Source organism: Salmo trutta, chromosome 17 (genome assembly GCF_901001165.1).
Source record: "Salmo trutta chromosome 17, fSalTru1.1, whole genome shotgun sequence".
NCBI classification, from domain to species: domain Eukaryota; kingdom Metazoa; phylum Chordata; class Actinopteri; order Salmoniformes; family Salmonidae; genus Salmo; species Salmo trutta.
This window is the reverse complement of record NC_042973.1, coordinates 33057679-33084568: the sequence shown is the minus strand read 5'-3', so window position 1 is coordinate 33084568 and position 26890 is coordinate 33057679. Positions and strand designations below refer to the sequence as shown.

At 42.0% G+C, this 26890-nt stretch overlaps 1 protein-coding gene across 11 annotated transcripts in view; it reads right to left on the bottom strand.

Annotated features, from left to right (window-relative positions):
• The window catches only part of LOC115152059 (C2 domain-containing protein 5), a 57000-nt gene that overhangs the window by 13854 nt on the left and 16256 nt on the right, over positions 1-26890 (bottom strand). For 7 of the 11 annotated variants that reach the window (XM_029696542.1, XM_029696541.1, XM_029696543.1 and 4 more), the window contains exons 8-12: positions 20765-20919; positions 20063-20278; positions 19290-19378; positions 18015-18123; positions 116-230 (exon numbers count right to left, since the gene is read on the bottom strand). In XM_029696542.1, coding sequence (XP_029552402.1) covers positions 116-230; positions 18015-18123; positions 19290-19378; positions 20063-20278; positions 20765-20919 — 684 coding nt within the window. The remainder of the gene's footprint in view (positions 1-115; positions 231-18014; positions 18124-19289; positions 19379-20062; positions 20279-20764; positions 20920-26890) is intronic. The other 4 variants (XM_029696548.1, XM_029696550.1, XM_029696549.1 and 1 more) reach the window with 2 other exon arrangements.

The window sequence follows — 26890 nt, the reverse complement described above, 5'->3', positions numbered from 1 at the left end:
GTGGAGAGAGAGAGATGGTGGATAACTTTAGATAACTTTCTTTGCCTATAATGCACTAACAGACGTTGAAATACAGTTTTGGTCTTTGTATTGTGTGCGTGCGCACGCAGTGTACCAGATGCTGGTGCTCTCGCTGTATCCCACCACAGCGTGGCAACCCAGGGCTTTTGCATGAGACTTGATCTCCTGACGAATCTCCTCCCACCACGCGTCCCTCGTCTCCGGTTCGTCTGCAACACAAACACACATAACATCATACACAGACACACATACATAGCGACACAGACAACACACACAGGCTGGCTACCTGACTGACTGTCTACCAGAAACTAGCGACAGTCAGAAATTAGCTGACTATCAGAAACTAAAACCTATTAGAAACTAGCAACTTCTAGAAACTTACTGACCATCAGAGTGGTGACTATTAGAAACTAGAAGTATTGAAACTAGCGATTACCAGAAAATAAGAAGCAACAGAGAATCAACTGACACTTGTTTTTTGCTGATTGTGTTAAAATGGTGCATCATAGCAAGCAGATACCACTAAACCAACTGTCAGTTCGTAACACAGTCAACATGATGTCGATGACGATGATGAACATAATGAAGGTGTTTAGTTAGTGTCTGGCCTGTTCTCATCTCATAGCATCATCTCCAGGCCAGCCAATCACAGGAAGACAGGAATGTAGGGTGGCGTCCCAACCCCCTACATCTCCTTAACTTCATTCCCATAATGTATTGTGTTCAGTAGTTCACACCAAAGCTAAAAAAAATTAAAACATTTTTTTTTTTTTAACTGAAATGAATAGGAGTATTCTTATTGGACAAGTGCCTTCCTGTTTCAAAACATTATCTACAGTTTTTGAGGCTCCTGAACAAGACCCTGGCCTCACATAAGGCCAGGCAAGGAGGAGAAGAGGCCCTTCTCAGAGCCTTCATCATACTCAAATGAGGGACACCTGGTGGAGGCTGAACCATGGTCCTTAATAATAACCATGGGTCCACTCTGTACCTCCTGGGACAGGCCACATGCTCAAAGAGAGATAGAGACGATAGAGAAGGAAGAAGGGAGAGAGAAAGAGGAAAACGGAGACACAGGGAGGAAGGAATGACGTGAGATGGATGGATAAATGGCTCAGGCATAACAGACCCAGAGCAGAGCAGGGTCCTCTCTAAAAGAAGCAGCATGTCTCACAGGTACGCTCACATCCACACGCATGGGCAGAGGAGGGCCATATTCATTCATCACAGAGCTTGAAACAACACAGCCCTGTCTCCAACTACACTACCCTCTGTCTCGCACTCCCTCCATTCCTGTACCCCCCTCCATCCTCTTGTCTCTTCCCCCCTCCCAGCATGAATACGGCCCAGTGGATCCAGGGATGATGCACATGCCCAGTCTGTCTCAGTTTTAACCTGGACAGGCTTCTTAGAGGAACATTACTGAAGCACAGGGAGAACGTTAGGGATGCAATGTGTCACACACTGCTGTAGCAGCTTGGGATGGTGGGCTAGCCAAGGGGGAAGGGGGGGGGGCTTAGCGCATGCTCAGTACACACACATACACAGACTAGGAGAGAGGAGGATGGCAGCTCAGTGAAAGAAACAGAGCTTTAGTTTAGAGCTTTAACTAGATGCTTGCAGACACCCATATTTGTGTGCCTGGGTGGGTGGGTGTGTTTCAGTGAGCTACCATGTCTCCAGTGTGTGAGACCAGTAGAAGGAGGGAGGTACCTGCAGCGACACTATTCCAGTCTAGCAGTTTGTAAGAGCGTGTGTTACCCAACACTGGGCCAGAACAACACACACCATTAGTACAGAAAGAGAGAGGAAAAAGAGAAGATACAAACTACAACACAACAGCACCACAGTAATTGCAAAGACACAGACCACTGAGTCAATACCAGAGTCTAGCAGAGAGAGAGAGAGAGAAAGAAATCAACAAAGAGAGAGAAGCGAGAACAAGGTAGAGAGAAAAGCAGATATGGTGAGAAGAATGATCAAAGAGATGCTGTGGAATTAAACAAGCAGGGAGAGAGGTATAGGCTAAAGAGAGAAGAGAAGAGGCATTCACTAGCAGATATCTCTACAGTCTAAGGCAGGGGTATCAAACATCCGGAGGGGGACCAATCCGGCCCGCCGGTAGTTTGAGTAATAAAACATTTCTACACACACACACACACACACACTGAGTATACAAAACATTAAGAACACATGCTCTTTTCATGACATAGACTGACCAGGTAGATCCAGGTGAAGGCTATGATCCCTTACTGATGTCCCTTAATAATGTTCCCTTAAAGGGTAGAGCGAATGCCTGGTACACTCCGGAATTATCAGAAGTCATTCATAAAATAAATGATGCCTGGAACACAGGCTTTAGGCCTGGACTGGCAATTTATTAAGCTGAGGAATCTTTGTGTAAGACAAATCAGAACGGCTAAACATGATTATTATGCAACAGCCCTTTCGGATTGTAATGGGAACACGGCTAAATTGTGGAAAACTGTCAAATCCCTGAAGAGTTCTACTTCCTCCACTATGCCACAACAAATGAATTTACTTAAAAAAATGCTGTCATTTTATTTCAGCGGGCTCTCTTTTGGAAAGAACTTCTAAGCCTATTCATAATTATATTGGGCTGGATGCTGATAGGGGAAACTTGCTGAATGATCAGAGAAATTATAGTCAAAGCTTATCTTTTAGGCTATTTACCGAAAAAGATGTCCTGGAAGCTTTGCTAGCAATAGAGATGAAATCCACAGAGCCCGACTAACCGGATCCCGGTCTGCTTAAGTGTGCAGCACCCATCATTGTTGGCTTAATAAACACAATTTCTATTTAACACTGGTATCAGGAAATATTCCAAAAGTATGGAAATCAGCTCGTGCTGCCACTCCATAAGGGCAGGGATAGTAGTGATCTTAATAATTATCACCCCATTTCAAGGCATCCTTGTCTAGCTGCGATTCTTGAATCTTTGGTAAATTTACAACTTTGATCTTTTTTATCTGAGAAATGTATTTTGAATGTAAATCAATCAGGGTTTAGGCCTGGGCACAGCACTATTACAGCAACCACTTTAGTTATTAATGATCGTGTCCATGCTTTTGACACTAAAATGAAATGTGCTGCTTTGTTTGTAGACCTGTCAAAAGCTTTTGATACTGTTGATACTGCTATTTCATTGTTGTCCTCGATAGGACTGAGCTCTGACACCTGTTCATGGTTAGCTAGCTAGCGAACCTTACGGATGTAATCCATTTATTTGCATTCTCAGAAACCCTACCTGCGGGTTAGCTTTAGCTACCTACAGATTCATACTACAGCTATGACAATGTTTGTATTGGATGGTGGTCGTATGAGTTGGGATTATGCCGGTTCATTGTTAGCTAGCTAGCTAGCTAGCTACAGTACATGTCTAAACAAAAAACACTTAGCCAGATGATTACATGACCCATCAAGTTAGCCAGGTGTATCTGGGGGTGATTACGGCCATCTATTGTATTTCAACTTTTTATTTGATATAGTGTGTGTTTACCAGAGACTAATTTGAAGAAAAACATGACCTGCACCAAAGTCAGATGAGGATATAGGCAAAGGACTAGATACTGTATTTATACCTTGAGTTTTTCCTTATTGTTGGTTACTACTTTCACCGCTTTTAGTCTTAAAATCTTTGGTTGTTTACTAAACTAATCACTATGTTTAGCAAATGGCCTCACATGTAAATCCTTAAAGAGATGGGAGGGCCTAAGGCTTAAGAGGGCGTGAACAATGCTGAATGGGTGTAGACAAAGAAAGTTCAAGGACATTTTCTCAAAAAGGGGTTTACTTTTTACTTACTTTACACATTGTTCTTCAACTGCAGTGTATGATATACCATTTTCTAGCCGAGTCTCTACTTTAACCCAATGTGAAAAACATATTTTCAAATTTTACAACATAAGACCGAATCGAGGCGGTCGGTCACATACGCAGATGATACTACTATGTATGGCCAAACTGTGGCCACAAAGCTCGAAGAACAGAATCGTCTAGAATGTAAGTGTATGCTGTAACATTAAGACTTCCCTTCACTGGAACTAAGGGGCCTAGCCAGAACCATGAAAAACAGCCCCAGACCATTATTCCTCCTCCACCAAACATTACAGTTGGCACTATGCATAGGGGCAGGTAGCGTTCTCCTGGCATCCGCCAAACCCAGATTTGTCCGTCAGATGGTGAAGCATGATTCATCACTCCAGAGAAGGCGTTTCCACTGCTTCAGAGTCCAATGGCGGCGAGTTTTACACCACTCCAGCTAAAGCTTGGCATTGCGCATGGTGATCTTAGGCTTGTGTGCGGCCATGGAAACCCATTTCATGAAGCTCCTGACGAACAGTTCTTGTGCCGACGTTGCTTCCAGAGGCAGTTTGGAACTCGCTAGTGAGTGTTGCAACTAGGGCTGCACATTTTAGGTAATATTCAGAGGTCAAAACTTTCCGTGGGAATTAACGGGAATATATGGGAATGAATATTAATACCATTTAAGATGGTTTTTTGCATTGGATATATTTACCATATCATATGGAGACAAACTTTTTACCTTATCATAAGTAGACATAATTGCAAATGATTAAATCCTTCCAATAGAAATAAAAACTATTTAGTTACGAATTGAACTTCAATTAAATTAGTTGACTCTTCACATGGGATGATTTTATTTAAAAAAAAATATATTTTACCTTTAACTAGGCAAGTCCTTTAAGAACAAATTCTTATTTTCAATGATGGCCTAGGAACAGTGCCTTGTTAAGGGGCAGAACGACAGATTTTTACCGTGTTAGCTCAGGGATTGGATCTTGCAACTTTTCGGTTACTAGTCCAACGCTCTAACCACTAGGCTACCTGCCACCCCGATTTCACTGAATAACAAAAGAAAGGGAATATTGAATGATCCCCAATGATCCATCGCATCTCCCAAAAACGTTTTCAACATACATCTGTAATATGTCTAGAAACTAATGTAATATGTCTAGAAACTTCCTCTCAGGCTTCCATGTCTTCTCCCTGGACAACCTCAATGTTCACCTCTTGAACATCAGACTCTGAGGCCTCATCTTCACTGTCACTTTCCAACCTTGTTGAGGATGGCTCGTTGTCAGGCTCAAAAAGCCTCAAATTTGCCCGGATGGCCACCAATCTTTTAACCCTTGTATTGGTCAGCCTGTTGCATGCTTTGGTGCATGTGTTCCCAAACAAGGACCAGTTGCGCTCTGGGGCGGCTCATGTTGGTGGGATTTGGAGGATGATGGAGGCAACAGGGGAAAGAGCCTGATCCACAAAGTCCCTTCCACCAGGTGGCTGATGAGATATGTTGGTACGACTGCCATATTGCATCTCCATCCCAAAGCCCTTGCTTGGAAGTGCAATTCGCCAGACTGCCAAGGACCTTGGCCTGGATGGCAAGACACAGTAGTGATGACACCATAGGCCTTGTTGATCTCTGCACCAGACAGGATGCTCTTGCCAGCATAGTTGGGGTCCAACATGTAAGCTGTGGCATGTATGGGCTTCAGGCAGAAGTCTTTACGCTTTTTGATGTATTTCAGATCTGCAGTTTCCAGTGAAGTGGGCAGGGCAGTACAGATTTCTTCTCTTACATCTGCAAGCAGAGTCTGAGTATCAGACAGGATGGCATTGTCTCCCTCAATCCGTGCAATGGCTACTGCTATAGGTTTCAGGAGTATCAGGCTGCTTACCACTCTCTCCCAAAATACATCATCCAGGAGGATCCTCTTGATGGGGCTGTCCATATCGGCAGACTGTGATACGGCCATTTCTTGGAGAGACTTCCTCTCCAGGAGACTGCCAAACATGATGACAACACCACCCCAACAGGTGTTGCTGGGCAGCTTCAATGTGGTGCTCTTATTCTTCTCACTTTGCTTGGTGAGGTATATTACTGGTATAACTTGATAACCCTTCACATACCTGACCATTTCCTTGGCTCTCTTGTAGAGTGTATCCATTGTTTTCAGTGCCATGATGTGCCTGAGGAGCAGATTCATTGTATGAGCAGCACAGCCAATGGTTGTGATGTGAGGGTAGGACTCCTCCACTTTAAACCAAGCAGCCTTCATGTTCGCAGCATTGTCTGTCACTAGTGCAAATACCTTCTGTGGTCCAAGGTCATTAATGACTGCCTTCAGCTTATCTGCAATGTAGAGACCGGTGTGTCTGTGCTCTTGTAGAATACTGGTTGATGGGTGGAGATGTAGTTAATTATTCCTTGCCCACGAACATTCGACCACCCATCAGAGATGATTGCAATACAGTCTGCTCTCTCTATGATTTGCTTGACCTTCACTTGAACTCTGTGGAACTCTGCATCCAGACAATTAGTAGATAGAGCATGTCTGGTTGGAGGGGTGTATGCTGGGCGAAGAACATTTAGACATCTCTTCCAATACACATTGTCTGTGAGCAGAGGTGAACCAGTTGCATACATAGCTCGAGCAAGACATCAGCATTTCTCTGACTATGTTCCTCCATTGAGCCAAAAAAAACTTCTGATTCCAGGAGAACCATGAGCTGTTGCTATCGATAAGGTGTCCTGATTCATCAATTTCACCTCGAATAGAAGTAGAGGGTCTTTTGTCAGAGGTTGCTTGTTGTGAGCGCTGAGGGAACTTTATGCACTTGGCCAGATGATTCTGCATCTTTGTTGCATTCTTCACATATGATTTGGCACGGTGTTTGCAAATGTACACAGCTTTTCCTTCTAAATTAGCTCCAGTGAAATGTCTCCACACATTAGATAGTGCCCGTGGCATTTTCCTGTAAAGATTAGGGAAAAAATGAAGAAAAAAATGTAAATACAATTCCATGTACAGATAAATAGTTAAGCAGTTAGATTTTGTAAGATAAATGTTTTAAAATGAAACATGTATGGAAACAGGTGACTTAACACTCAGTTAGCAGGCTCAAGCAAGCTAAAACCCACATGGTAGCAAAAACTAACTAGCAGAAATTGTTAACAAGTTAGAAATTATTTAAACACACTTTGCTGTAGGCTACTAGTTAACAAAAAAAATTATGTGTCATAAAATATATTCACCCCACCTAGTATTGTAATCAAAACTTACCAGAAAGCATGTAGTCCTTGGCTCAGACAGTGTACTAGTGTGGGCTCAAAGGCATCTCATTAGTGTGCAAGATCTTGAGAATCAGCTGTACATGTGATGGAAGAGTGCACTGCACATGTGATGGAAGAATGCACTGTGCATGCAGAGGGTTGCAATTCCATTAAATTGGGCATAGTTTAACCAAAATATGCCACAAGACCTAGAATTGCCTTGTGTATCCCACAAAAAAAGGTTCACTGTTATACGCTAACTTTTTTTATGAATGTAAGCAAAATTCCCAGGCTTAACTTCCCATAGAAAATTTCTGGAAATATCTCGGAAAGTTTCCGACCCTTTGCAACCCTAGTTGCAACCGAGGACAGACGAGTTCTGTGAGCTTGTGTGGCCTACCACTTTACAACTGAGCCATTGTTGCTCATAGACGTTTCCACTTCACAATAACAGCACTTACAGTTGACCGGGGAAGCTCTAGCACGGCAGAAATTATGAACTGACTTCATGGAAAGGTGGCATCGTATGACGTTGAAAGTCACTGAACTATTCAGTAAGGCCATTCTACTGTCTATGGAGATTGCATGGCTGTGTGCTCCATTTTATACACCTGTCAGCTCTACATCCCAGGAGAGAGGGTGGTTTAGCTTGTCAGCCAGCAGTAACTAACTTTTCTCCTAACCATGTAACATCTAACACTACACCACACCAGAGAGACAGCTCAGATGACACTCTTTTACTGGGTGTAGTCAGCTACCAAATGAGAGGAGTCTGACAGGACAGATAACTTCTCTTCCACTGTACTTCACCTCTTTTTCCAATGATGACCATCTACCACTCCCACTGTAATCAGACAAACAAGGCCCGAAAAGGCCCATATACTAACTCCAAAACTACCTGGCAAACGTCACATTGTCCTGCAATCAGCGTTGTTTTTGGCCTGTTACAACAGATACATGTGGATTTGTGAAACGCACATAGAATCACTTGAAAAGTGAATATACTTGACGTGTAAAAAAACGCTTAATCAGCGCATGCTCGCTGAGGTTTTATTAACTAGTGGGTCCATCTCTAGTAAGGCTTTAGAACAGGATGACAGAATGAGGCAGAGAAAACACAGTGTAGAAGAAGTACAGTGGTTGCTCAACTCAAAGTTCTGCAATTATGCTGCGGGACAGAGGTAATTTGTGGTTTTGTACGGTACCCTGCGTCACTACTTCATTGCTCCAGACCAGCTCAAGGGGGAGTTAGAGCATGGATTATGCTTTTGGGTCCCAAGGCGCTACTGTGCGTCTTACTGACAATGAATGAGCGGTATAAGTCAAAATAGAAACTGATAATTGTGCACGACTTCAGTATTACTTACTAAAACTGTTGTTACAATAAAGTTTTTATTCTAAGAGAAACAGACTACAATTAGGGTGTGGAAATGTTAGGATTATTTTGCTCTTACAGTAGTACTGTAGCCTACTCCCGACCGGTCTCATTGTACAGCACCTGAGTGGCGCAGCGGTCTAAGACACTGCATCGCAGTGCAAGCTGTGTTGCTACAGATGCCAGCCGTGACCGGGAGACTCATAACGCGACGGTAGGCTTTTGGTTTCTCTCCCTCTAAAAACAGACATAAATAATTCTAAATAACAAACTGGCTTTATTTACAAATTAGTAACAATGCCTCACCCCATGTTCAAGAATGGCCTTTATCGCTCATTTTACATTATTTGAAAACAAAGTCATCTCCAAAAGGTTTTTTTTTTTTTTTTAAATAAAGCGATTAATAATAATAATAATTTAGAATTATATAAAAGCCCCTTGGATATTCTCACAGACATATTATTAACCCTGTTATTAGCAGGACCATATATATTGGTCATGCTCCCGAGTGGCGCATAATGGAATTGCCTTGCAGTTCTCCAGCTGAATCCACTGAAATAGCGGTAGGCGTACGAGGTTCAAGGCACCAGGGCAGGGGGCACGGGATGGGCCGCAGAGCCGCACACAGAAGATGGACCTAGCCCATGGGGGAGGGAGGAGGTTGTTTTCTCCAGTAGATTTTCCATTCCTCCTGAAAGCTCTAATCTGCTCACTTAAATGAATAGAGATCCTGGTCACAGTGCTACAGCATAATCAAAATGAGGACAATCGGAGATTGTCGTGGAATTATTCAGTCAATAATAATTCTCAAATACCGGAGCATGTGCGTTCAAATAGACTTTTATTACATAACATAACACAAGCCGAGCTGATTCATGAAACAACTGCCTTTCCAATCTTGGCACAGACTTCTTATACATTTGTCCTCCTTACATCATACTGATAGTAACTCCTCTTAATGGTTCATCCCCTCTGGCATTTAGCCACCATTACCTTATTGCCTTGCACTAAGTTTAGTTTGGTTTCATATTAGGGCATGGAACCCGTAGAGCCACAGAAATAGTTCATGCATGTAAGGACCATAGTAACAGACCTTGGCACTCTACAGAAATAACCATACATATCATCCTGCTAACTCCTCTGAAACAGACACCTGCAGACTGGAAAAGACCCAAGCGGTGTAACCATAGCAACAGTAAATATTTGGCCATAACCCAGTTACAGGAATAACCAGTTGTGTCTAAACCCCAGACAGGTGCATGTCTAATGGTGTCTAATGACCCAGAGCACATATAGAGTGCACTAGTTTTGCTGACTCCTTCTGAAATAAATAATTGCCACATATGTACTGAAAAATTCACAATACGATCTGCTGTATACTTCTGGCTTATTGTAAACTGAAAGTCACACCTTTCCAGTTCTCATCCTGCCCCAAACTCCACCCTTAACACAGATACCATTGAAAAACGAGCTGTTTACCTATATATAAAAAAAATGACATTGCGACCAAAGAGAACAGATGAAATGGACATCCTTTTCATCAAGCCAGCTTCTTTCTATGGTGCTATCTGTTCCATGGTTAGGACCGTAACCACGAGAGGACTTGAAAATTAACCGGAGCTGAGAGGATCACAAAAACTAAAAAAGGTATTTTGGTTTCAGTGTATTTTCTTAAAAAATAAATGGTATATAGCCTATCAATGCGTAGGAATACTGTGTTATAAAATCAATAATTAAATAAAGGTTAAATAAAAATGATTGTGTACTAAAAACGTGAATGTGTTTTTGCAGAGCATACAAACAACCATCCAACAACCATCCGTGGAGATCAGTGGACAAAGGGCTGGACAATGGGCCGGACCGAAACAACGTATGGTTGCCAAGAAAACGGTTAGTTTTGCTAGATTCTTAAAATGTGTATGCAGCATGTGTGTGTTGGAGTCACTTTTAATTCTTAATTGATCCACCATTTTTATCACAGGCCTTTGTAATCGATGAGGGCTGAGGTCGGTACAATTCTGCTCATCTGATGAAGGTGCACATGGATCAGATTCAAACTTTGAAGACCGAGATCAAGTCATTGAAGGCAGACCAGCAGAAAGAGAAACATTATCTGAGGGCAGAGATACAGGTGACAGCTGATGCATTGGTCCAGAGCCAGGCAGCATTGACAGAGAGTCAAGCGGAGAATGACGTGTTGAAGAGGGCGAGGAATGAGATGGAGTCACAATCCATGCCAGGCACACCTGTGAGCTCTGGAACTCCACCTACGACAGGCAGAGTCAACATCACCCTGACATTTCCATTCCTCTTCTGACAACAGAACTTGACCAACTGCTCAACAGGCACAGCAAGGGCCATCCGGACCGTTATGCTGTTCTGCTATTCCAAGGATGTGTTTACTACAGTATGTACTGTAGGCTATGTTTACTTGTCAGACTGCACAGTAGTCTAATAAACAAATGCTTTAGATGCTTTATTTTCCAAATGTTAAAGCATATACTGTACTTCATCAGCATCTTTATGCTTTCGTTAATAAAATAATGCTAAAAATACTCTTTCAAAATGCAGATGTTATTTAGTTATGGATCCATAACGAATTACTATGGGAAAAAATATCACTGAATTACAGAAATATCAGAACAAAAGTTGTCTAATGAAGGTAAACAAATTGTTGCTTACTGGAAAATACTCCTTCAAACACACACGGTCACGTTGTACAGCGCCATTATGGCTATTAGCAGGGCTATTAGCAGGATTTTATCATCAAATATATTTCTTAGTTAGGTTGGCTGTATCACAACCAGCCATGATTGGTTGCAATTTCAATTTAATCCACCAGAAAAGACAAAACAAATAATGTGGTTAAACTCAAATATACTAATTGATTTAAAAAACTATCAATCAACCTTTACCATGTGGAAGGGGGAAAAAGTATTATTCTGCAAACAACGTTTCTAGGACGAGCCATTAACAGGAAAATATATATTGGTCATGGTTCCCGAGTGGCGCAAGGTACTGCATCTGCGAGCAACAAGCATCACTACAGCCCCTGGTTCGAATCCAGGCTGTATCACATCCGACCGTGATTGGGAGTCCCATAGGGCGGCGCACAATTGGCCCAGCGTCTTCCAGGTTAGGGGAGGTTTTGGCTGGCCGGGATGTTCTGCTCTCCCTCTTAAAACATAAACAAATATTTTTGCCTTTATTCAGATTACAATTTCTCACTTTTGTTTTTTGACGACTATTTCAGCACCGTTTCGCGCTGCTCTGAGTCGAACATGGAGAAACTAACATTTTCAATTATATTCCATGATATTCTTAAGATATATGTGTTGACTAAATATACTGTACAGTACTGTATTTCTTCATCAGCATCTTTATGCTTTTGCTAATAAAATAATGATACAAATACTCTTTCAAAATGCAGATGTTTATTTCTTTATGGATCCATAACGAATTACTATGGGAATAAATATCACCGAATGACAGAAATATTAGAACAAAATAGGCTAATGAAGGTAAACAAATTGTTGCTTAATGGAGAAAATACTCTTTCAAACACACACGGTCACGTTGTACATCGCCATTATGACTATTAGCAGGTAGCTGGACAATAGACTTGCATAGGAGGTGGGTAGGGGGAGAATTCTACCATCAAATGTATTTCTTAGTTAGGTTGGCTATATCACAACCGGCCGTGATAGGTTACAATTTCAGTTTAATCCACCAGTAAAGAAAAAAAAAATACAACAAAAAGTATTATTAAATCACATCCGACTGTGATTGGGAGTCCCATAGGGCGGCGCACAACTGGCCCAGAATTTCTCTCCCTCTAAAAACAGAAATACATGTTTTGGCCTTTACAAATATTATTATGGCCTTATTCAGATTACCACTGTTCGATTATCAAGTTGATGGCACAGTCCTATAGCCCCGGCACCTACATAAAGCTGAGTGACTCACTCATTCATGGCTTTGGATCAAAATAAATAAGTACCAACATTCTTTCTGACAGTCTTTAATAAAGAAATGTTTGGTTATCCTGACCTGGACACCATGTACAGTATTATAATAGCCCATTATGGGCTGTTAGCAGGACAACATACCTTAACCTGTTGGGGGTAGGGGGCAGTATTGACACGGCCGGATAAAAAACGTACCCGATTTAATCTGGTTACTACTCCTGCCCAGTAACTAGAATATGCATATACTTATTGGCTTTGGATAGAAAATACCCTAAAGTTTCTAAAACTGTTTGAATGGTGTCTGTGAGTATAACAGAACTCATATGGCAGGCAAAAACCTGAGAGGATTCTGAACAGGAAGTGGCCTGTCTGACAAGTTGTTGTTCATCTTGGCTCTTTTTATTGAAGACTGAGGATCTTTGCTGTAACGTGACACTTCCTACGGCTCCCATAGGCTCTCAGAGCCCGGGAAAAAGCTGAACGATATCGAGGCAGCCCCAGGCTGAAACACATTAGGGCGTTTGGCAAGTGGCCGATCAGAGGACAATGGGCTTAGGCGTGTGCCCGAGTCGACCCCATGCTTTATTTTCTTTCGTCTGTTTACCTAAATGCAGATTCCTGGTCGGAATATTATCGCTTTTTTACGAGAAAAATGGCATAAAAATTGATTTGAAACAGCGGTTGACATGCTTCGAAGTACGGTAATGGAATATTTAGACATTTTTTGTCACGAAATGCGCCATGCTCGTCACCCTTCTTTACCCTTTCGGATAGTTTCTTGAACACACAAACAATACACTGTGATGCCGGGCTATCTACTTAAAATATTGCAAAATGTGCTTTCACCGAAAAGCTATTTTAAAATCGGACATATCGAGTGCATAGAGGAGTTCTGTATCTATAATTCTTAAAATAATTGTTATGCTTTTTGTGAACGTTTATCGTGAGTAATTTAGTAAATTCACCGGAAGTTTGCGGGGGGTATGCTAGTTCTGAACGTCACATGCTAATGTAAAAAGCTGGTTTTTGATATAAATATGAACTTGATTGAACAAAACATGCATGTATTGTATAACATAATGTCCTAGGTGTGTCATCTGTTGAAGATCATCAAAGGTTAGTGCTGCATTTAGCTGTCTTCTGGGTTTTTGTGACATTATATGCTAGCTTGAAAAATGGGTGTCTGATTATTTCTGGCTGGGTACTCTGCTGACATAATCTAATGTTTTGCTTTCGTTGTAAAGCCTTTTTGAAATCGGACAGTGTGGTTAGATTAACGAGAGTCTTGTCTTTAAAATGGTGTGGCCCTAGAGAAGTTAACCAATACCTCTCTTTATTTTGATACTTTGTGGATGGGGTCTCCCGAGTGGCACAGATGCAGGTTCGATACCCATGCCGGCCGCCACCGGGAGACCCATATGTAATTATTGGCGGCGACATGAGTCGCACTAGTGTTGAGTAATGTGCTGTTAAAAGCAGTGTGTGTCTTATTTATTAAAGAGCATATTGAAGCAATAGGATTTGACGCAATAGCCTACCCGCTGTGGTCAACTATTTTAGCAAGCATGGGGACTGGTCTTGATAAATCAATTAGATGTATATTTTCACTGAATCTCAGTTTGGGTATTGGTTAGACTACAATTATACAATTAGGGTGTGGAAATGTTATGCTCTTAGTACTGTAGCCTACTCCCGACCGTCACGTTGTATAGCGCCATATTTTCCGTTCCATCTAAAAACTCAACGGACACTATGAAAGCTTAACCAAACTTATTCTTCCCAGAGGGTCAATACAGCTGCACTCAGACAAAGACATTTCCACACAAGCACTGATATTTAACTGTTCCTCACAGGCCGAGTCTCCTCCTACACATCAAAATCAAATCAAATGTATTTGTCACATACACATGGTTAGCAGGTGTTAATGCAAGTGTAGCGAAATGCTTGTGCTTCTAGTTCTGACCATGCAGTAATATCTAACAAGTAATATAACCTAACAATTTCACAACAACTACCTAATACACACATGTGTAAAGGAATGAATACAAATATGTACATAAAAATATATAAATGAGTGATGGCCGAACGGCATAGGCAAGATGCAGTAGATGGTATAGGGTACAGTATATACATATGAGAGTAAATGGGATCTGTACAAACATCATTCATTCATTCTTTACTGCTAGGCAGGACACTAAGTGATACGGGCCTCCTAAAGCCCAAAATGCAACACACAACACAGCCAAGCCACAGCACACCACAGCCATGCACTACCAAACCTCAACACCAGGGGCAGCAAACACCACACGTGCACAACTACCACACGTGCACAACTACCACACGTGCACAACTACCACACGTGCACAACTACCACACGTGCACAACTACCACACGTGCACAACTACCACACGTGCACAACTACCACACGTGCACAACTACCACACGTGCACAACTATCAGCTCCCGGTTTAAGTCCACCCTGACCACAGATCTAGCAGTGTTTCCCCTGAATGACAGAATGAGACACACCCTTAAAAAGATAGTGTACGATTTTGAAAATTAAACGCAGTGTAGCACCTATTTCTCAATGCCAGGAACACATATAGTAGTAACTTAGAGCACCCCAAGAAAACATTCCCAAATTACAAACTCTTAAATCAATTATAATATTGTAATGTTATTCTAAAAGTTGGGTTTAAGGTTCTCTCCAAATCAGCTCTAACTTCGGAAACAATCCCACAACGCCCTGCGGTCAGCGTCATACGGTGAATGAAAAACTTCTTAAAAGTGGGATAAATGTGTAAATGAGGAGTCTACTCATCAATCTGTGGGGCACATTTCTTCCTTGAGAACTTCCACGGCTATCAACAATGGAAAGAGGACTTCAGAAAGAAGTTGCTTCTCAAAGTGGATGCTGTCCCTACAATTAACTTCTTATGGATGGTGGCAGTATTGAGTCACTTGGATGACTGACGTGCCCAGAGTAAACTGCCTCCTACGCACTCCCAGAAACTACGATATGCATATTATTAGTAAACACTCTGAAGTTTCTAAAACTGTTTGAATGATGTCTGTGAGTATAACAGAACTCATATGGCAGGCAGAAACCTGAGGAAAAAATCCAACCAGGAAGTGATTTGTAGTTCTTCTATCTAATCCCTGTTCAAACCACAGTGTTTGTGGGGTCATTTTGCACTTCCTAAGGCTTCCATTGGCTGTCAACAGCCTTTGAAACTTTCATGCGTCTCCTGTTACTGGGCAGAGAATAGGAGCTCAGTCTATCAGTGGACTGCCTGGGAGCAGTGAGTTGTTTACTGCGCGCTCACGCTGGCGCGCCGCTCATTCTTTTTCTTCTGTAATGAATACACTATTGTCCGGTTGGAATATTATCAACGTTTTATTTTAAAAAGACCCTAAGGATTGATTGTAAACATCGTTTGACATGTTTCTACGAACGGTAATGGAACTATTTCACTTTTTGTCTCTTATTTTACGCTCACACGTTATGCCTTTGGATAGTGATCTGTACGCACGAACAAAACGGAGGTATTTGGACATAAATATGGAGACTGCAAGCATTATCACTGGCATGGAAGTGAACCAGGTAAGTGAAAAAGCTAGCTAGCTTCCTACCTCTATGCTAACGTTAGCGAGTTATAGAGCTACTGCATTTAGCTCATGTCTTCCATCTAAATAACACTTATAAAACAAACCAAATGTAAATGTCTGCCAGCTGTTGGTAGCCAACTGCTGATGCTGTCATATATTTGTATTCTAACTTTTATTTAACTAGGCAAGTCAGTTAAGAACAAATTCTTATTTACAATGACGGCCTACCAGGGGAGAATGGGTTAACTGCCTTTTTCAAGGGCGGAACGACAGATTTTTACCTTGTCGGCTCATGGATTCGATCCAGCAACCTTTCGGTTACTGGCCCAACGCTCTAACCACTAGGCTACCTGCCGCCCCATAGATAGTACAAGCCTATAGGAAAGAGTAGATTTCAAGGTGTTTCTGGGGGCTGCGAGATGCGGTAATTCGGTCGTTCTGTGGCTGTTTTTTTATATAGCCTGCCAAGTGCGGGCTAAACTGAAATGTGACTCTTCGGCCATGAATCCGTTTGCGGATCAGGTGGCATTTCGAAGAAGCCACAGGGCCATGCTTTCTTTGGCGGGGTGAATTGTGGATTTTGGTCTGTGGAAAAGTGGATTTTTGGATCTTACGATCAATGTGGTCACAGTTGATTCTTGTTGAAAAGGCAGCAGATAACGTTAGCTTGCTATAGCTAGCTATCCTCCACCATTTCTGAACACATTAATGGCTATTTTTTCTAGCTGGCAAAATAAGCGAGCTAGATTTTGTTTGTGTACTGCCATATGTTGATAAAATAGCTAAGTTTAACACTGGTATGGGCTAGAAAATATCCTAAATCTCGCTAGTTAGACGCAAGCTGAAACTGGGGAGAGAGAGAATTCACTGTCACTTTTAGGGGTGTGAATACTTAAATAAACTATATAATTTCTATTTAATTTTCAATAAATGTATTAACATTTCTTAAAACATGTTTTCACTTTGTCATTATGGGGAATTGTGTGTGAATGGGTGAGAAAAAAACATTTAATCAATTTTGAATTCAGGCTATAACACAACATGTGGAATAAGTCAAAGAGAATGAATACTTTCTGAAGACACTGTAAATATCAGATGAGGTCCATTATTTGCTACCTTATGCAGAGTCATGCCCCCGAATCCCCACCAGAGAGGATACCTGACGTGACGCTTTCCTGACGTGACGATCCACTGTTGTGCAGTGTAAGAGATGTGATCAAATTACATTTGAAATTCACTATTGTTTGCCAGCTAAATATCTTAGAACTTTAACTATCTTCAGCTCAGGGCTCCAGCTATGCATTTGCTCACTTGCTAGCTGGTGGCTAGCTAGCAAGATCTCTCTTCTTGTATTTTAGCCCAGAATTTCAAGTGTAACTTGATCACCTATTGGTAACAGTAAAGACAACCAATCCCCTCCTGGTTCAAGAGCCCTGCTGTCTAATATTTGTTTCTGCAGCAAACCATTTGAGATAGTTGTACAACTTTATGAACTGGGGTGTCTGTCCATGCATTAGTTTATGTTCGCTTGCGCTTCTTAGCATTTAGCTAGCATCTGCTATGGGAATTCACTAGTACTTTGTTAGCGTTATTATTATTATTTATTTTTACTTTTGGAAAAAAATAGCACCCCCTTCTGTGCACTACCAGTAATACCGTAAACCCCAGTTTGGTACAGGAATAGTATTTAGGTATGAAAACCTGGATACCGCCCAACCCTAATTAACTCAGGCTGACTAACACACTGATCCCACTATGTGTGACACACCCCTCTAGCCCTTTATTGATCCTTTATTGATCATACGGATGATCCAATTGATGATCCCATTGGGTGAGTGGGTCATGTCATAAACATGATCGAACTAGCCTGGAAACTACAGTGCAACATGTAATACAACATATGTTTTCCTACAGCCAGGACAGTGCGTTCTTGTGGAACTCACCAGGGTTGTGTATGCGGTCAAGCAGCTTGACCGAGCGGGTGCTGACCACGCCCCCGACGTGAACTAAGAAGCCAGGGGGGAAACAGGTCAACGTGAAGATGGGGAACTCCTGAAAAGATACAAATAGGGTCAGTTACAGTAAAAGTCAGGTTAGGAGTCAGGGTTCAAACCTGTCTCCGGGACATCTGGTTACAAGGGAAACAGAATTAAGGATTGGCATGCTCAACCCTGTCTTCTTCAAGCAATAACATGCAGGGTTGTAAGGGCATAAGATAGAAGAGAAAAACCCATACTGACTTAAAGTAGTCTCTGCCCACACATATATAAAGTGCCTTTGGAAATATTCAGACCCCTTGACTTTTTCACATTTTGTTAGGTTACTCTAAAATTAATTATAGTTTTTTCCCTCATCAATCTACACACAATACCCAAAAATGACAAAGCAAAAACAGGTTTTTAGGTGACCAAGAACCGGATGGTCACTCTGACAGAACTCCAGAGTTCCTCTGTGGAGATGGGAGAACCTTCCAGAAGGACAACCATCTCTGCAGCACTCCACCAAACACGCATTTATGGTAGAGTGGCCAGACGGAAGCCACTCCTCAGTAAAAGGCACGACAGCCCGCTTGGAGTTTGCCAAAAGACATCTAAAGGACTCTCAATGGGAGAAACTCCCAAATACAGGTGTGCCAAGCTTGTAGTGTCATACCCAAGAAGACTTGAGGTTGAAATCGCTGCCAAAGGTGCTTCAACAAAGTACTGAGTAAAGGTTCTGAATACTTATGTAAATATAAATATTTTTTCATACGTTTGCCAAAAAATCTAAAAACCAGCTTTTGCTTCGTCATTATGGGGTAAATGTGTGTAGATTGATGAAGTAAAAAATAATATATTTCAGAATAAGGCTGTAACGTAACAAAATGTGGAAAAAGTCAAGGTGTCTGAATACTTTCCGAATGCACTGTAAGGAGAGGAAACCACTGTAAACTGTTGAGAAGCAGCCCAACTAAAGACTAAAACCCCTGAGCAGAACTCAGGCAGGAAAGAGGTTTGATAGAAGCATCCAGAAAAAACACTTTGTGTGTGTGTCATACCCTGGTGTTTACAAATATACCAGAGGATGAGGCTCCCTGAGAGGAAGGAGTGGTCAAGAAGATGGAGAGACGGAACATTATTCACTCTAACATAATCATACTTCACCCTCACAAACTCTTCACAATTCACCCTTTCACACAGCTAAATGCAGTGCGGTGTGTGTCCGGTGTGTGTGCTTACCCTCTGCTCCAGAGCTGATTGGGTATGTTGTCTGAGGAGGGTCTTCAGAGGCCCAGCCTCTTTTCCAACGCTGCCCCCACTCCCCATCCCTGATAGGACGAGAGAACAACACTTCACCAATCACGTCGCTTCATCACAGAAAGCTGGCATTCATCGACAACCACAAGTATGTAAGTAGCCTTGCACGAGCCTTAGCTTGTGCGAGCTGGAACACCTCGACAACCATGCAAATCCCAGATTAATAGTGTCCCTTAGACTACTAAGCTAATATCTACATAGCATTTATCATACACCTTTGTTAATGACAACATTCCTATAAATCTACCTGTGAGGATAGAGAAAGTTCACATAGCTGCTTTATTATCCCCTCTGTACACTACTGCATACTACACCACCATAGAGACTTACAAATGGGAGTGATTGTGGGGGGGCTGGACATGCCTTAAACCACACATTGGGGTAGAGAAACATGGGCAGGGGGTCACTCCAGGGCAGTTAGTATCGGGGCCAGAGACCAGCAGGGATGGACATTTCACCCAAGGTTAAGTGGGGTAAAGTTTGAGAGAAGCACATTTATGGCTGTTAGAGGTTGTAGATGCTGTTTGTAAAAGGTGTTTCAGTGCTTCATGACTTCTGAACTCTGTGCCCTACCAGAGACTATAATAAAGGCTCTTTAAGTGTAACAAGTGTTAAAAGCGGTGTTGTTGGGCTTCATAGCTCCTGCAGTCTGTTATAGTGTTAAAGACAGTTATAGACCTTCATGACCGTCCTACCGGAGGCCGCCAGCATCAGCTCTTCACTGAATGATACAGTCTTTCTCAACACAGACCCCTCTGATTGGACAGAGGGGAGAGGGGGTGGGGTGTAGGCTCTGAGGGCAGACCCAATGCTGCACAGGATTAGCCCAGAGGGAGGAAGGGACGGGGAATCGAAGGAGAGGGTGGGGAAACTGGGACAGAGGAAGACCCCAGGACGAGACACAAACCTCTCTGCAGAGAAAGAGGTGAAGAGAGAGAGAGAGAGAGAGAGAGAGAGAGAGAGAGGGGAGGAGAGGAGGGGAGAGAGAAAGAGGCAGGAGGTAGGGAGACAGAAAACAAGGAGAAAACAAGAAACAGCAAGAAAAGCAGAAAAGAAAGACAGTGGAGGAGAGTCACATGATTTTAAATCTGACAGGGGAAAAAAAGGAAGGGAAATAAAACTCCTTTAGGAAGAAGGGAGTTGAGGAAGTGAGGGGATCATAGGGTGTATTTCCACCAGTAGGGGGAGCCATGTCCTGTCCTAGGGGAAGTGCGGGTTATTATGTGGTGAACATCAGAACTCCATGGTCAACAGCTGTTGTCAGTGTGATTCTAACAAAATGACTTGAAATAAATCAATAAAACAATGAACTGGGATAGCAAAATAAACAACACAGCGAGTTTCTGAGTGGGGATGAGGAAAGGTGCAGAGGGAAGGAGAGGGTGGTGAGGTCTTACCAATCCTGGGCGTCAGACTGAGGTCTGTGTCTGAGGAGGAGGACTGGCGACTGCATGGCTTGGATGGAGAGAAGGGAGGAGAGGAGGAAGGAAGGGTTCTGAGAGGCGTGGGGGGGCCGGAGAGGGGATGGGGGGGGTCCTCACTGAACACGGGCCTGCCAGGAGAACACACACACCCATCAGTCAGTGTGGGTGTGGTGTGGAGAGATGCTTTGCTGATAGATGTATGTGAAGTGTGTGGAGTGCAAATTACTTGGCCGCGGAACAGAAAGCCAAGCACATGAAGCGTAAGCACAGTGTTTCCCTTAGATTAATTTAGCAGCAAGGGGGCCACCGCTGCTAAAGCATTGCCGCCACTCCAAAACATCTGACTAAAATAGGTGCTTCAACAAAGTACTGAGTAAAGGGTCTGAATTAGAGGTCAACCGATTAATCGGCATGGCCGATTTAATCAGGGCCGATAACAAAATCGGTAATCGGCATTTTTGAACGCCGATTATGGCCGATTACATTGCGTTTCACGAGGTGACTGCGTGGCAGGCTGACCACCTGTTACGCGAGTGCAGCAAGGAGCCAAGGTAAGTTGCTAGCTAGCGTTAAACTTATAAAAAAAACAATCAATCTTAACATAATCACTAGTTAACTACACATAGTTGATGATATCACTAGTTTAACTAGATTGTCCTGCGTGGCATATAATTTATCATCGAATCACAGCCTACTTCGCCAAACGGGTAATGATTTAACAAGCACACTCGCGAAAAAAGCACTGTCGTTGCACCAATATGTGCCTAATCATAAACATCAATGCCTTTCTTAAAATCAATACACAAGTACATTTTTTTAAACCTGCATATTTAATTAATATTGCCTGCTAACATGAATTTCTTTTAACTAGGGAAATTGTGTCACTTCTCTTGCGTTCCGTGCAAGCAGAGTATATGCAGCAGTTTGGGCCGCCTGGCTCGATGCGAACTGTGTGAAGACCATTTCTTCCTAACAAAGACCGTAATTTTACATAATTATGACATAACATTGAAGGTTGTGCAATGTAAAAGCAATATTTAGACTTAGGGTTGCCGCCCATTCGATAAAATACGGAACGGTTCCGTATTTCACTGAAAGAATAAACGTTTTGTTTTCGAAATGATAGGTCATTAATATGGTCAAATCCGGAAACTAAGGCTCGTATTTCTGTGTTTATTATAATCTAATTAAGTCTATGATTTGATAGAGCAGTCTGAGTGGTGGTAGGCAGCAGCAGCACGCTCGTAAGCATTCTTTCAAACACCACTTTCCTGCGTTCGCTGTGCTTCAAGCATTGTGCTATTTATGACTACAAGCCTATCAACTCCCAAGATTAGGCTGGCAATACTATAGTGCCTATAAGAAAATCCAATAGTCAAAGGTATATGAAATACAAATGGTAGAGAGAGAAATAGTCCTATAATTAGTACAACCTAAAACTTCTTCACTGGGAATATTCTAGACTCATGTTAAAAGGAACCACCAGCTTTCATGTTCTGAGCAAGGAACTTAAACGTTAGCTTTTTTACATGGCACATATTACACTTTTACTTTCTTCTCCAACACTGTGTTTTTGCATTATTTTAACCAAATTGAACATGTTTCATTATTTATTCGAGACTAAATTGATTTTATTTACATATTATATTAGGTAAAAATAAAAGTGTTCATTGTTCATTCATTATTGTTGTAATTGTCATCATTACAAATAAAATATATATATAAAACAATATTTTTTTTAAGTAAAAATAAAAGTAAAAAAATAATTAATAAATAAAAAAAATTGGTCGATTAATTGGTATCAGCTGTTTTTGGTCCTCGAAATATTGGTATCTGCGTTGAAAAACATTAAAATCGGTCAACCTCTAGTCTGAATACTTATGTAAATGTGATATTTCAGTAAAAAAATTGTTACAAAAAATAAAAATAAAAAATATGTTTTTGCTTAGCCATTATGGAGTATTATGTGTAGATTGATGGGGGGGAAAACTATTTAAATCCATTTTAAAATAAAGCTGTAACGTAACAAAATGTGGAAAGAGTCAAGGGGTCTGAATAGTTTCCAAATGCACTGTATTTATAGTACCAGTCCAAAGTTTAGACACCTACTCAATTAAGGGTTTTTCTTAATTTGGACTATTTCTACATTGTATAACACTAATGAAGACATCAAAACCATGAAATAACATATATGGAATCATGTAGTACCCAAAAAAGTGTTAAATCAAAATATATTTTGAATTTGAGATTCTTCAAAGTAGCCATCCTTTGCCTTGATGACAGCTTTGAACACTTGGCATTCCCTCAACCAGCCTCATGAGGTAGTCACCTGGAATGCATTTCAATTAAACAGGTGTGCCTTCTTAAAAGTTAATTTGTGGAATTTCTTTCCTTCTTAATACGTTTGAGCCAATCAATTTTGTTGTGACAAGGTAGGGTTGGTATACAGAAAGCCAGCACTATTTGGTAAAAGACCAAGTCCATATGAGGTCAAGAACTGTTCAAATAAGCAAAGAGAAACGACAGTCCATTATTACTTTAAGACCTGGTCAGTCAACATGGAAAATGTCAGGAACTTCAATAGTTTCTTCAAGTGCAGTCGCAAAAACCCTCAAGCTCTGCACAGTAAAGAACCAGAGTTACCTCTGCTGCAGAGGATTAGTTCATTAACGTTACCAGCCTCATTAATTGCAGACAAAAAAAAAAAACGCTTCAGAGTTCAAGTGACAGACCGATCTAAACATCAACTGTTTTGAGGAAACTGCGTGAAATGAGGCCTTCGTCCTCTCACTAAACAGCGTTTATTTTCAGAAAACGTAACATCTGTAAATATTTGTATGAACATAAGATTCAACAACTGAGACATAAACTGAACAGGTTCCACAGACATGTGACTAACAGAAATGGAATAATGTGTCCCTGAACAAAGGAGGTGGGTCAAAATCAAAATTAAGAGTCAGTATCTGGTGTGGCCTCCAGCTGCATTAAGTACTGCAGTGCATCTCCTCCTCATGGACTGCACCAGATTTGCCAATTCTTGCTGTGAGATGTTACCCCACTCTTCCACCAAGGCACCTGCAAGTTCCCGGACATTTCTGGGGGGAATGGCCCTAGCCCTCACCCAATCCAACAGGTCCCAGACGTGCTCAACGGAATTGAGATCCGGGCTCTTCACTGGTCATGGCAGAACACTGACATTCCTGTCTTGCAGGAAATCACGCACAGAACGAGCAGTATGGCTGGTGGCATTGTCATGCTGGAGGGTCATGTCAGGATGAGCCTGCAGGAAGGGTAGCACATGAGGGAGGAGGATGTCTTCCCTGTAACGCAGAGCATTGAGATTGCCTGCAATAACAACAAGCTCAGTCCGATGATGCTGTGACACAACGCTCATTCCTTCTACGATAAACGCAAATCCGACCATCACCCCTGATGAGACAAAACCGCAACTCTTAAGTGAAGAGCACTTTTTGCCAGTCCTGTCTGGCGTAGCGACGGTGAGTTTGTGCCCATAGGCGACGTTGTTGCCGGTGATGTCTGGTGAGGAGCTGCCTTACAACAGGCCTACAAGCCCTCAGTCCTGCCTCTCTCAGCCTATTGCGGCCAGTCTGAGCACTGATGGAGGGATTGTGCGTTCCTGGTGAGCAGGTACCCTGGGCATCTTTCTTTTGGTGTTTTTCAGAGTCAGTAGAAAGGCCTCTTTAGTGTCCCAAGTTTTCCTAACTGTGACCTTAATTGCCTACTGTCTGTAAGCTGTGTGTCTTAACGACCGTTCCACAGGTGCATGTTCATTAATTGTTTATGGTTCATTGAACAAGCATGGGAAACAGTGTTTAAACCTTTTACAATTAAGATCTGTGAAGTTATTTGGATTTTTACGAATCATCTTTGAAAGACATGGTCCTGAAAAAGTGGGGTATCTTTTTTTGCTGAGTTTACTAAAAGAACACCAATAATAAGAAGACACTGGCTTGGGCCATGAAACACGAGCAATATGGACATGAGACCAGTGGAAATCTGTCCTTTGGTCCGAAAAATCTCAAATTTGGACTTCGGGTTCCAACCGCCGTGTCTTGGTGAGACAGAGTAGGTGAACGGAAGATCTCCGCATGTGTGTTTCCCACTGTAACGCATGGGGGGAGGAGGTGTGATGGTGCTTTGCTGGTGACACGGTCTGTGATTTATTTAGAATTCAAGGCACACTTAACCTGCATGGCTACAACAGCATTCTGCAGCGATACGCCATCCCATCTGGTTTGCGCTTAGTGGGACTATCATTTGTTTTCAACAGGACAATGACCCAACACACCTCCGGGCTGTATAAGGGAAATTTGACCAAGAAGGAGAGTGATGGAGTGCTGCATCAGATGACCTGGCCTCCACAATCACCCGACCTCAACCCAATTGAGATGGGTTTGGATGAGTTGGAATGAGTGACAAGGGAAAACATGTGGGAACTCCTTCAAGACTGTGGGAAAAGCATTCCAGGTGAAGCTGGTTGAAAGAATGCCAAGTGTGTGAACATTTTTGTTATTTTACCTTTATTTAACCTAGACAAGTCAATTCTTATTTACAATGATGGCCTACCCCGGCCAAACCCAGACAACGCTGGGCCAATTGTGCGCCCCCTATGGGACTCCCAATCACGGCCGGTGGTGATACAGCCTGGATCAAGGCAAAGGGTGGCTACTTTGAAGAATCGAAAATATATTTTCATTTGTCTAACACTTTCTTGGTGACTACATGATTCCATATGTGTTATTTCACTGTTTTGATGTATCCACTATTATTCTACCATATAGAAAATAGTAAAAATAAAGAAAAACTTGAATGAGTAGGTGTGTACAAACTTTTGACTGGTAGGTAGGTAGGTAGGTAGGTAGGTAGGTAGGTAGGTAGGTAGGTAGGTAGGTAGATATATATCTATCTATCTATCTATCTAACACAGAAAAGTTTACACCCCCCCATTTTTTTAAATAAATGATATATATATCATTTATTTTAAAAAATGGGGGGGTGTAAACTTTTCAGTGTAAACTTAAATGACTAAAACCAGATAAAGTATTTAGAAAGATAATGGACCTATATACACTGAACAAAAATTAAAATGCAACAATTTCAAATGTTACGGAGTTAAAGTTCATATAAGGAAATCAGTCAATTTAAATAAATTCATTAGGCCCTAATCTATGGATTTCTGCACTGTCGGAACTAGAAGCACAAGCATTTTGCAACACTCGCATTAACATCCGCAAACCTATTTGTATGTGACCAATAAAATTTGATGACTGGGAATATAGAAATACACCTGTTGGTTAAAAATAAAAAGTAGAGGCGTGGATCAGAAAACCAGTCAGTATCTGGTTCGACCACCATTTGACTAATGCAGCGCGACACACCTCCTTCACATAGAGTTTATTTATTTTCCACACCTTTCAGGTGGATGGATTATCTTGGCAAAAGAGAATTGCTCACTAACAGGGATGTATACAAATTGGTGCACAAAATGTGAGAGAAATAATCTTTTTGTGCATATGGAACATTTCTGTGATCTTTCATTTCAGCTGATGAAACACGGGACCAACACTTTACATGTAGCGTTGATATTTTTATTTAATACATTTTTTTACCCCCTTTTCTCCCCAATTTCGTGGTATCCAATTGGTAGTTACAGTCTTGTCTCATCGCTGCAACTCCCGTACGGACTTAGGAGAGGCGAAGGTCGAGAGCCGTGCGTCTTCCGAAACACAACCCAACCAAGAAGCATTGCTTCTTGACACAACCTGGAAGCCAGCCGCACCAATGTGTCAGAGGAAACACTGTGCACCTGGCGACCGTGTCAGCGTGCACTGCGCCCGGTCCGCCACAGGAGTTGCTAGTGCGCGATGGGACAAGGACATCCCTGCCGGCCAAACCCTCCCCTAGCCATTTGTGCACTGCCCCATGGGTCTCCCGGTCACGTCCGGCTGCGACAGAGCCTGGACTCGAACCCAGAATCTCTAGTGGCACAGCTAGCACTGTGATGCAGTGGCTTAGACCACTGCGCCACTCGGGAGGCCTCGTTTATATTTTTGTTCAGTATATTTGTTTATATATAAG